The following is an 11155-nucleotide window of genomic DNA, read 5'->3' as shown; positions in this document are numbered from 1 at the left end:
ATATCGGTCATAATCGGCGGTGATTTGATCGGACAATTTAATCAGATTGGCGATAGGTATGTCATAAAAAGGTAGAATTTTCAACGTACATTTAACGTTTAGTTTAATAGCTTAAAAGCGGTATAAATCACATCTCAAATATCTTACCTACATTCAACAGTAACTGTCATTTTGACATTGACACTTGACACTAGGTATCTTGACAAAGTTCAAGCAGAATTCAATCAAACTCAAACTTGTGATCATCAATCAAACTTAACAAATATTATATTTCTGCCGGTACTGCAGGTTACATATTATTTGATTCTCGCCACGTATGCAGATTTTAGTGCAACTTCAAACAAACATACTATTCTCTTAACTTCGTCATGGTAAGGAAGCTATGAAAACAGCTCATGCAATCGACAATCCGAGCTATTAAATAAGTATTTATTTTGCGTACCAGATAAGATTTTTGTTTTTAACTTTAGATGGATGGGGAATCACACATTATTTTAGTAACAGGAGGTTCAGGGCTTGTTGGACAAGCCATCAAAACAGTTGTCGTAGAGGAGAAACAGCAGGGAAAAGGACCCCAAAATGAGACATGGATTTTTTGTGGCTCCAAGGATGGCGATCTTAGGCAAGTGTATATTGTACTTCATAACTACATTAACAAAGCACATATGAGTAATGAATATAGGAGTCAAGGGCTGGTTTTGCAGAATGCAGACCACATGTGAAAAATTAACACATTCACTGCCAGGAACCCACCTGGTGGGCGCTCGTGAACCTTGCTCAGATGCCGGACAACCCGCGGGCGGGTTGTTTTATACACAACTATAGACGACCAGTTTCTGGAGGCCAAGTCTTTGACAATTGTGTCCCTTAGATTTTAAAAACTTCTCAGATAAATGTGCATGTGACCCCTCTAAGGTTGAAGGCACCCATATGCTGCAATAACCGCTTTTCAATTCAATAAAATCAAAATTAATTAAAGAACTAGGAATAGTAGGAATATTAAAAATAGTTTTGCAAATAATAAATTAATCAAGCAACCCTTAAACAGTGTTTGTTAATATTTACAGAGATAAGCAGCAAACTGAGGCCCTATTCAAGAAGCACCAACCCACACATGTCATCCACCTGGCGGCCATGGTTGGCGGCCTGTTCCACAACATGGCACATAATTTAGATTTCTTCGTAAGTTCTACCACAGAATAAATAATAGTACTAAGTACAGAAGACTCACTCTGTAACAAAACGCGTCTGTTACGTGTTACAGCACCACGTGCGGCTTATGGCTTTCCCCAAAATTGGGACCGAACGGATGTACTTTTAGCTACCTGTAGCAATGCGACGAAATCGCGGAGTGAGACACGCCTGGTTCTACACATGTTTGAAATTTTTCATCACTAATTTATGAAAGCATAAAATCCAAATTGCAGCTTGCTTAGGCTTATATCTTATATATTAGATCTGTTACATGGACTACTCCCATCTGTTATTGGATACAGACAACATATTAGATAACATACTTAATTATACATTATGAAATTGAATTTGGGTTGGTATCCAGGAGTTGCGAGTTTGTGACAGTAAATTTTTCCTTTATGTTTAACATGACACTTGCAGAGAGAAAATATGGCAATAAACGACAATGTCCTAGCTGCCTGTCACAACAACAATGTGAAGAAGGTGGTCTCCTGCCTATCTACATGCATATTCCCAGACAAGACCACATATCCTATAGACGAAACTATGGTAAGTGCACAAACACTAACCATAGACATAGCTTGTGCTATATTTCTATGAACACTACAGTTTGAGCACAAACTCCGTACATTTTCGGGCAGAAATAAAGCAGAAGGGGCCGGCCGTGCACTGAGCGCGTGAGTGTTCCCCTACAATTCCTCAGTGTTTCATTTTGTCACTAGGGATCAGCAGTGGGGAAATATTCATAGAACCTGATTCTCAAAGTCCAATATCACGTTTTGAAATTATTAGTAACACAGGAATATGGGTGGCAGTTTTCATACACAAATGAGTAAAAAGTAATATTATTTAATGTCATCTACAAGTTCTACAACATTGACGATTCTCGCGGCGTTGTGTCGGGGTTGTCGTCTTCTTTATTTACTAGACTCTGATGAAATGATATCTAAATATTTCAGGTTCACAATGGACCGCCACACTCGTCGAATTACGGATACAGCTATGCGAAGAGAATGATTGATGTTCTAAATAGGTAACCATTTATTTTATCATACATACATAACATATAATCACGCCTAATTCCCGGAGGGGTAGGCAGAGACCACCGATTTCCACTTGCTACGATCCTGACATTTATTTTATTGTACATTTTTATTCATTTTATTTGTATCAGGGATGTTGCGAATATCCGCATCCGCAACCGCGGAACTTCCGCATTATTTTCAACATCCGCATCCGCATACAATCGATGCGGAGTTTAATGCGGATGCGGATGTGGAACAGGTCGGTACAGGAACGTCTTAGCATCGGCGTGGCGTAAGTGCTAGACTGCTAGGTAATTTAGTCATTAGCCAAAAAAACCTATTAGAAATGAGCAGTCAAGCGTGAGTGGGACTTAATGTACGGAACCCTTGGAACGGGAGTCCAACTCGCACTTGGCCGGTTTTATGAAATAAAAATTACTAAAATTTAATATTTGACTTTTTTTATGTACCTATCTTAACATCCGCATCCGCGGATGTCAAAAAATCGGCATCCGCAACATCCCTGATTTTAATCACATGCATTTCTACCTTATCGTCATTATCATAAAGTCTATTATAAGCATCATGCCATTGGACGGATGCCGTGGCCGTTTTGCTTAGTTTTCCTGCGCTGTAAGGAAGTATTTTCCAGAGGCTACCACGATCAGCACGGCCGCGTGTTCACGTCGGTGATCCCGTGCAACGTGTTCGGCCCGAGGGACAACTACAGCCTACAGTCCAGCCACGTCATTCCAGCGCTCGTTCGTAGGATGGACGACGCTATGAGAAACGGTGGGTACTGCGATTTTTTGCTTGGTGTATCTTGACTCCGAATCATCCCCGAAGTTTCTTAAAATCACCCGAAGTTAGAATTCATTTTCGGAATTATCAGACACTCAGAAATGATATATACTTTAATAGTTTGTTGTTTTGTTGATCTATTATTTATTCATTGACTGTATTCTATGCATGGATGGATACTATGGATACGCAAAATGGAAATAAAACCGTTACATTAACAAAGAATAATAATATGTTTAGGTACGTCTATTTCGGGTAGAAATAGAAATGGTCTATGTCTTATTGCCTATAATTATAAATTGCCAACACAAAACAAATTGTGAGTTCCCTTTCGTTTTCATTTTAATTCCAGAAATGTAAACGACTATAAGCGACTTTGAGGTTTTAAATTTAGAGTTGAATTTTGATTAACATTTCGGATGCGGTATCGATATCTATGGGACACAAGGATTTGAAGCACAACTCAAACTACCCTAAATTTTATATCAAAGGAAAAAATGGAAAAATTACGCTTCCGGCAGGACTTGAACCCGCAACCTCCGCAATCCTCCCTTCCTCTTTTAATATCAAATTTGGAATATCGCTCGCAGACGTAATCTGCATGTTTAAAAAATCAAACTACCCTGTCTCTAAGAGTTGTCACTAAAGTAAAGTAAAGACGTAAAGCATGAAGAATCTCGTACATTGACCCGGACTAACCGGTGTTATTTCGTTTGCAGGCGACTCGACATTCACGGTACTAGGCAGCGGGCGGCCTCTACGACAGTTCATCTATTCGCCCGACTTAGCCCGCCTCTTCTTGTGGGTGCTGCGGAACTACGACAGCGTGGAGCCAATAATCTTGTCAGGTAATCAACTCAACGTTTTGATTTCGTGATACATCGGCTTAGGGTAGGAATACCCATATGTGGGTCATGCAAACATATTGGAAATGGGTCTATTGGAAGCGTCTAAGTTACATAAATAGTATGACTTAATTAATAAAATCATAATAATAAAAAATCGGCTAAGACTAAGAGCATGTCGGGCCATGCTCAATGTAAGGGTTCCGTGGTTACTATTCAGTCAGAATAGGCTATTAGTAAGTATCATCTACATTTCAAGCATAAGGGAGTACCTTCACAGCGCTTTGTACGTATTTTTACTAAGAAGAGAAGTTTTTTTTTTTTCAATATATCAGAAATGACTGTACCAACCATGTTTACTGTAGTTTTCATTGAAAGTATTTATTACGTTGACGATTTTTTCCATTTTTTTTTGGACATATGGTTCAAAAGTTAGACTGGGCTGGGGGGGACAAACATTTTTTTTTTCAGACCGATTATCTCCGAAGATATTCACTTAATCAAAAAATTATTTCCCCTTGAATGACACCCTTATTTGTTTTAAAAAACGTATCCTACAATGTTATCTTAAATTGCCCTTTTTTTCTTTCCAGTGGACGAAGAAGACGAAGTACCCATAAGCGCGGTAGCCGAAGCCATCAAGAAAGCCCACGGGTTCCAAGGCACGTTGGTCTACGACACGAGCAGCGCCGACGGGCAGTACAAAAAGACCGCCTCTAACAAGAAACTACGCGCTCTTTATAAGGAGTTTACGTTCACGCCCTTCGAGCAGGCCGTAAGAGACACCGTGCAGTGGTTCCGGGACAACCGAGAGGTCGCTAGAACGTAGCGGTAACCGGATAAGACCAGCGCGTAACCAAAAAGCAATAACGTTATCATTTAAGAAAACACAGGTACGTATTACTTAATCATTATATTTAATTGATTTCAGAATACAATATTGTTGCGATGTATATTTTATGAAAATGTTAGAATTATACAATATTTTAAGAAATGTAATAAACGATAAATCAATGATTTTATGGTTTCTTCAATGATTTACAACCCAACCAAAGCTCTGAGTCTACGGCCGTTACAAGTGAGGTGGAGAAATATACAAAATTAATAGAACGCGCGTTTACAATTAAAAAAACTATAATAATAAGTAACTATAATGAATACACTTACCATATTGGCTATTGTGCTTGACTGTGGAGTCCACCTGGCGGTTAAAAGCTATGAAAATCAGCATAAATTTCAGGGCTGTTTTCAATCAACACTGCGCACATATAGCCAATTAGGGACAACACATTTTTTACTTGATCACATTACTTAAGTACTTAAAAAAACTTATGTGAAAAATTAAATAAAGAGTTAAAAAAACTAATACACAAGGTACAAGAGTAGCGGAACTGGGTCGTGTAATAACGTGGTAGTGTTATACTTTTGGCGGTACCTACACTGAAGCATTGACAAAAAAAACTATAGCACATATACCTACCCAGTTGAATATTGTTTCGTGGAATGGACAAACAGTGTTTTTAGAAAGCCAGTTACTATTTCAGGTGTCAATACCGCCTTAAAGTATGATTGTAATCCACCGTTGTTTTGTAATGCCCGTAGGTATTTCAATCGGTTTGTACCATAGACTAGGAATCCTCTAGACTGAGTTTAGAGCAATTATTTCATGAAACCGATGCTGCCAAAAATACGGGTGTACGGGGGGACAAGGTGAGCGAATCCCGTGCCGTGATTGGTCCGTTCAAAGACATGGACCAATCACGGCACGGGATTGACTCGACGATGGAGTAAAACTACCGTATAAGTGGCAGAGGGGGTAGCGTTACTATGCTTAGTCTAGAGGATGTCTTGTCTGTGGTTTGTACCATTAATGGTCCCAGTTATATCGTGAGGCCTTGTTCGTCGTATGTTAGAAAGATCCTCTCGATTGCGGTGACATAGGCCGCCGTGCGCAAGTCCAAACCAAGGTCGTATTGCTTCGCAGCGCGCATCACATTCTGCAAGGAGACCAGCTAGTATAGATATGATGGTCGTTGGTGTCTACGTGACAGCGTGATAATGGATATGGATATCTATCACCAGACTGCATGATAAGCATTCAAGATTTTGTTAAGAACATGAAACAGACGAGTGTTAATTTCCCAGACAAGAACCAATGTTTGACCGCTAAATAAATGTGGCGAATGCCTGTCATGCCGTTTCTCCGTGAGGTACCTATAACTATAACTTGTTATATTTCGACTTGCTAGGGTTGTTAAGTTTATGCGGCATCCACGTTGTCAACTCATACTTAAAGCGGCGTTGCTATGTAGGGTTATTTAGTTTTAGGACTACTATAATGAGTATAACAGTGGTTTATATGTAGATACTGGATGTTTGCAGCCTAAAAGCCGAGCGCCAACAAGCTAACCTAAGCCCGATCGTTGCAGTAAAGAAAGCTTAGTTGAAGTGATAAAGTTGAGAGTAGTAGTTTGGACTACTTGAGCCCCGCATGAGAGCATAACATATCAATATGGCCGTGAAATTCGGTGTTCGCCCGATTTTCTCTTTAGTGGCCTTCTGGAAACACTCAACAAGCAGAAACTTACATTGCAGGCCTTCGTCATCGAGTACTCCAGCCCCGAGTTGACGAGCAACTCCTCGTTCGCGCCGCATATCATTGCCTGGAACATCGGCGTTGGCTCAATCGTCGCGCTGATGTTCGCTTTCTTAAGTGACTGCTCAACAGAATCTGTAAAATGATGTGGCAAAATATAGATCTATTTATTTATTATTTTTTAAAGGATTAAGGATACGAGAAATTGGACAGGCTCTTGCTCTAACAGGAAATACCTGATGCATAGTGCGTATGTCAGCTTCTTGCATCTGAAAACGCCAATTCTTTCCTGGAAACGCACGTGTTTAAGGTTCTTGGAAGCTTTCGAAATAAGGACGGTGACGGTGAAGTTGGTCGAAAAGGACATTCAGTTACAGACTCAAAAAACCTATATGGGATAAATGCCAACCTAAATACGCCGCCATGTTGAGCTTCCCTAAAACATTGTTGACAACTTTAAAGAAGTAGTCAGTGACGCTATTTCTGTCGGTCAGCATCAAGAGAGCCCTCTCGCCATCGGAGCACAACGGCTATCTCATGGTAATCATACTCCAATCGAATGCCCTGCCTACCTAACAACGCCGTATTGGAATCCTTCCAGAATTTGATGCTGAGCTTCCCGTAGCTCACGTGGTTAATGTTCTTTAGGAACTCGAAGTAGGAGACTGTGACGCCCCCTGCGTTGGCCAAGAGGTCGGGCAGCACGAGCACCTTCTTTTCGCGGAGTATCGCATCAGCGGCCGGCGTCGTCGGTCCGTTCGCACCCTCGCCGATCATCTGATCGAGTAAAAAAAAAATCATTTTCACCTCAACAGCTCGTACAAGGGCTCGAAAAGTACCCTTGTTCGAGCTGCTGAGGTGAAAACTTAATTGTTGGTATAGCTTAAGAAAACATGAGTGAATAGAGGTAAGTGATGAAGAAGGAATACATTTTTCGGGTTCTCTAATATGTTCTCACTCCTGAGGTGAAAAGTTTTGTGAACTACACGAGATCAAAGTTATTTACATCTCGTGCGCTTTTGAGTCCCTTACTACGCTCAAGATTCTAAATTAGTATAGAAATTTTCGCTTGCACGGGACTCAAAATAAGCACTCGAAGAAATATCAAACTTTGATCTCTTGTTGTACAAAAAACTATTAAAAAGAAAACACATGGATTGGTTGTACGGGAACTCTTACTTTCCTCACAACTTAAAGAGTGTGTTCTTTTCAGTAAAAATGTCGACTATTTTTTAATTTTTTTACGAGTCTGCAATGACTCTTCTCCTTGACAGCCTGATACGACCCGTACGACCCTAAACTGCGCGGTGGCAGGCAAGGGGGAACCATGAACCATCGCTAACTTGGAGCAGTATATGGAAAGTTAACAACAGTGAGTGACACTGGTTGATCGTCTCACTGACCGACTGTTCCATTCAGTGCTTCTGCTACTGGCCCATTTCTATACGAAACATGACATGAGTCGATGCATCAATGGATCATCGTCCTCACCCGGCATTGGAGCTTGGCGGCGTTATCCTGAGTGATGGTCTTCTCTAGCGCGGCCAGAACAAGAATGTCGCACTTTTGATACAGTAGCTCGGAGTCCGCTTCCTGCGCGCCAGGAAAGCCCTTTGCACTGCCCCGGTTGCTTTTCTTATATTTAATCAGCTCCTGAGGGCAGGTACAGCCCAGTTAAATACCTGTGTAGGTTACCTAATTATTCCTAGTCTTACAAAACCTAGCTAGCGTAAAGAATGTTAGGTACCTACCTATTACTTATACAAAATAACAAAACTTGATCTACCTATAATCGGAACGCTGTACCTTACATGCCTTTAATTAAGCTACCTTATGTCCTTTTCAGTGGATTCACTGAATACCTAATAGCATTTTTTTTATTTCAAATTTTTACAAAATTTGAAAATTTAGCCCGCACGCTTACCACGGGATCGATACCCTCAGGTTTCGTCAGATTGCAGTCGACCTCCACAACACCTATGATCTTGACCCCTTGCTCGTGGAGGTATACCGCTGCGTAGCTGCCCACATTTCCGAAGCCTTGTATGATCGCAGTTTTATCCTGTTGTTGGAAATCGGTATCAAAAGTTGGTCAAACGGATAGTAAGTAAACAATCAAAGTTTCGCGTTGCGATTGTTGCGAAATATAGGCAATCTTTGTGAATGAAGTTGTTGTTGGTCATGCGCACGACACAGTCCTTCTACCTTGAAGCCAGGCGGAATGCCAATGAGCTGCATCCACGCCTCGTCGTGAATGAAGTGGTTGATGGTCATGAACACGCCGCGGCCCGTCGCCTCGACGCGGCCGTGTATGCCGCCGCCGTTGATCGGCTTGCCCGTTACGCAGGCAGCCGCGTTTATGTCTCGATATCCTGCCAACCAACACCGGTCAGTAAATATAGGAAACTAACCATAAACATTAGGGTTTTATATCCACTGACACTTTTGAACGAAGATTCTTCAGGATTGCACCATTGCTTGTAGGTAGGTACTTAATTTAATAAACTAAAAACAAATCTGGTTTAAAAAGGCAATGTGAAATAGGTCTACATGACTACTTAGTATCAGCACCAGCACCAGCAGAATTATAGTTACCTACATTGGTATATAGACCAATAAGCATAAGTACGCATAGGGACAGACAGCGGGAAGGGACTTTGTTTTATACTACCTATATGTAGTGATAGTGATGATGCACACAAGACTTGTACCCAACGTTTTGACATAAGTATCAACGATCCAGGACATCTCTCTGCCGGAGGTGTTTACATCAGGAGCGGGAACATCCACGCCTGCGCCTGAAACATTCCAATAATTTATTAATTAATAACGAAATGTCTTACCTGCATATTGGTATCTCTACTCAGGAGTCTCACGCTATCGAGTTTCTCACCTATATAGTTCTTCTTGGCCAACTCCAGTGTGTATCGACGGGTAATCCTCTGCAACTCGGCTATCGTATAACACTTCGGATTGATACTCACTCCTAAAACAAGTTCCATGATTTTATTGCTTATTAACACGTTAACGGTATTATTGTAGGTAATAGAGACAGATACTCATAGGTATCCACAGGCACTGAAGGCACTCACAGGTAGTGAACCTGTTAAGTTGATAATTAATCACGTTAATCAAACTCGACGATAGAAATATGGCCGTGACGCTTTTTAAAGTCATAACAGGCAAGGCGCGACTACGGGTTCCTATTTTTCTATCACCGTGTAATTCTTGGATATAAATAGGTACATGTTGCTAAGAGTAGGTACTCACCTCCTTTCGCCCCTCCAAATGGTATACTGGAGCACGCGCATTTATAGGTCATTAGCGCTGCTAGAGCTTTCACCTCTTCCAAATTAACTTCATCCGAAAATCTGATACCTATAGGGAAACAACAATTAGTATTAGCTATGTGTACCTACCTAAGCAATTTTATGTGCTTACGGCAGATACAAATCAATAAAGATGCATTCAAAAATCTCGGAAGTCGATTTCTTTTATCAGGAAACCTAATCTGCTACACCCAATTGCAATAACAGGCCGACCGTGTTACATAGGTACTTATTCTCTTTGAGCCTGAGGTTGCTCAGTTCTAGGTATAGGTACAATATCTTCTAAAGATGCCCAATTAGGGCCGATTTAGACGGCGCGCGAGCTCGCATGTTATTTTAGTTACATTGCGGTCTGTTGGTTACGTCCAGTTCAACCGACCGATCAAAAGAGTTCTCGCATGCGAGTTCTTACATCGTCTAAATGAGCCCACCTTTTAACTAGAGTTAGCTAGAGTGACAAAACAGACCTCCTTTGCATGGTAAGCGGTGCACGCTGTGCTGGGAACGGTAACCCTTTACGATCTCGTAGTCTCCATTTTTGCGTTGTAGCGGGAACTCGAACTGAAGCGAGCTGTTGCACGAACCCATCACCTATTGAATTATGGGTCAGGAAATAAAAAACACTTTGAACTTTGTCACAACGTATATATAGGACCTTATATTCAGATAAGTATACGAGAGCGAACCAGATCATCGGCTCCACAAATGTCTCAGAACGGCAAAGCCACCATTTACCCGGGTATTCAGCTGTACAGACTCTGCAAGTCGCAGGTTCAAGAATTATATGCAATACCTAGGTATACCAACTTAGCTGAAAGCTATATAGAGCCACTGAGTACTTAGTGTAAGTTCGTAAGTATATGATGGAAGTTTGGTTTGAATAGTGTAGGTAAGTATTTGCAGTAGCGGCTACGGTAATCCTTACTGAACGTAGCCTGACGTGCAAAAAACATTGTGAAATAATTCTAAGTACGTATAGGATTAGACATTACTTTTAAAATACCGGCCACTCGCTGCTTTCGTTTCTTCTCAGAAAGTTGTGGATGTTTCTTGAGGTACTCGTTTAGAGCCGGTTCGACAACCTTCACGGCGTAGTGGTAGAAGTACTCCACCATTCTATAGAAGCTTGGGTCTTTGGCCTTGCCCACTTCCGCTAGCTCAGGAGGAATTTCGTAATTCCTCTTACTCAACACCATTGGACTTGTGTATAATTTATTGCGAAAGATTTGTCGAAATAACATGATTATGATTATTTAAACGAAAGTTGTATTTACAAAAAAAATTGGACAGTTTTACTTCACTGTCAATATATGACATTCCATAGCTTATCATTTTGTCATAAGGTAACGAGATTTACAGAAATTC

At 40.9% G+C, this 11155-nt stretch overlaps 2 protein-coding genes across 2 annotated transcripts in view; one reads left to right on the top strand and one right to left on the bottom strand.

Moving 5' to 3' along the window:
• Window positions 1-4885, top strand: part of LOC134659855 (GDP-L-fucose synthase) — a 73995-nt gene extending 69110 nt beyond the window's left edge. Inside the window, exons 2-9 of the mRNA XM_063515567.1 lie at window positions 289-371; window positions 471-622; window positions 1068-1182; window positions 1615-1743; window positions 2154-2227; window positions 2872-3011; window positions 3740-3868; window positions 4459-4885. Of these exons, the coding sequence (XP_063371637.1) occupies window positions 369-371; window positions 471-622; window positions 1068-1182; window positions 1615-1743; window positions 2154-2227; window positions 2872-3011; window positions 3740-3868; window positions 4459-4694 (978 nt within the window). The 5' untranslated portion in view covers window positions 289-368 and the 3' untranslated portion in view covers window positions 4695-4885. The remainder of the gene's footprint in view (window positions 1-288; window positions 372-470; window positions 623-1067; window positions 1183-1614; window positions 1744-2153; window positions 2228-2871; window positions 3012-3739; window positions 3869-4458) is intronic.
• An 843-nt stretch (window positions 4886-5728) lies between these two features.
• On the bottom strand, window positions 5729-11103 carry LOC134659136 (glutamate dehydrogenase, mitochondrial-like). Its single transcript, XM_063514766.1, has 11 exons — window positions 10783-11103; window positions 10258-10381; window positions 9732-9839; window positions 9355-9447; window positions 9173-9259; window positions 8667-8833; window positions 8386-8523; window positions 7953-8114; window positions 7034-7238; window positions 6454-6596; window positions 5729-5862 (listed from the first exon to the last, which is right to left on the bottom strand). The coding sequence occupies exons 1-11, from the start codon at window positions 11029-11031 to the stop codon at window positions 5746-5748; spliced, it is 1593 nt and encodes a 530-aa protein (XP_063370836.1). The 5' UTR covers window positions 11032-11103; the 3' UTR covers window positions 5729-5745.
• Window positions 11104-11155: the final 52 nt, after the last annotated feature.

Source organism: Cydia amplana, chromosome 2, assembly GCF_948474715.1.
Source record: "Cydia amplana chromosome 2, ilCydAmpl1.1, whole genome shotgun sequence".
NCBI lineage: Eukaryota > Metazoa > Arthropoda > Insecta > Lepidoptera > Tortricidae > Cydia > Cydia amplana.
This window is presented reverse-complemented; position numbering and strand designations above follow the sequence as displayed.

Excerpts from the sequence above, each read along its gene's own strand:
- LOC134659136 (XM_063514766.1), bottom strand. The coding sequence starts at position 11,031 with ATGTTATTTCGACAAATCTTTCGCAATAAATTATACACAAGTCCAATG. Across the intron at positions 9,260-9,354 it reads GGCCAAGAAGAACTATATAG|GCGCAGGCGTGGATGTTCCC; the intron begins GTGAGAAACTCG and ends GGAATGTTTCAG. Across the intron at positions 7,239-7,952 it reads CCGCCAAGCTCCAATGCCGG|ATGATCGGCGAGGGTGCGAA; the intron begins GTGAGGACGATG and ends TTACTCGATCAG.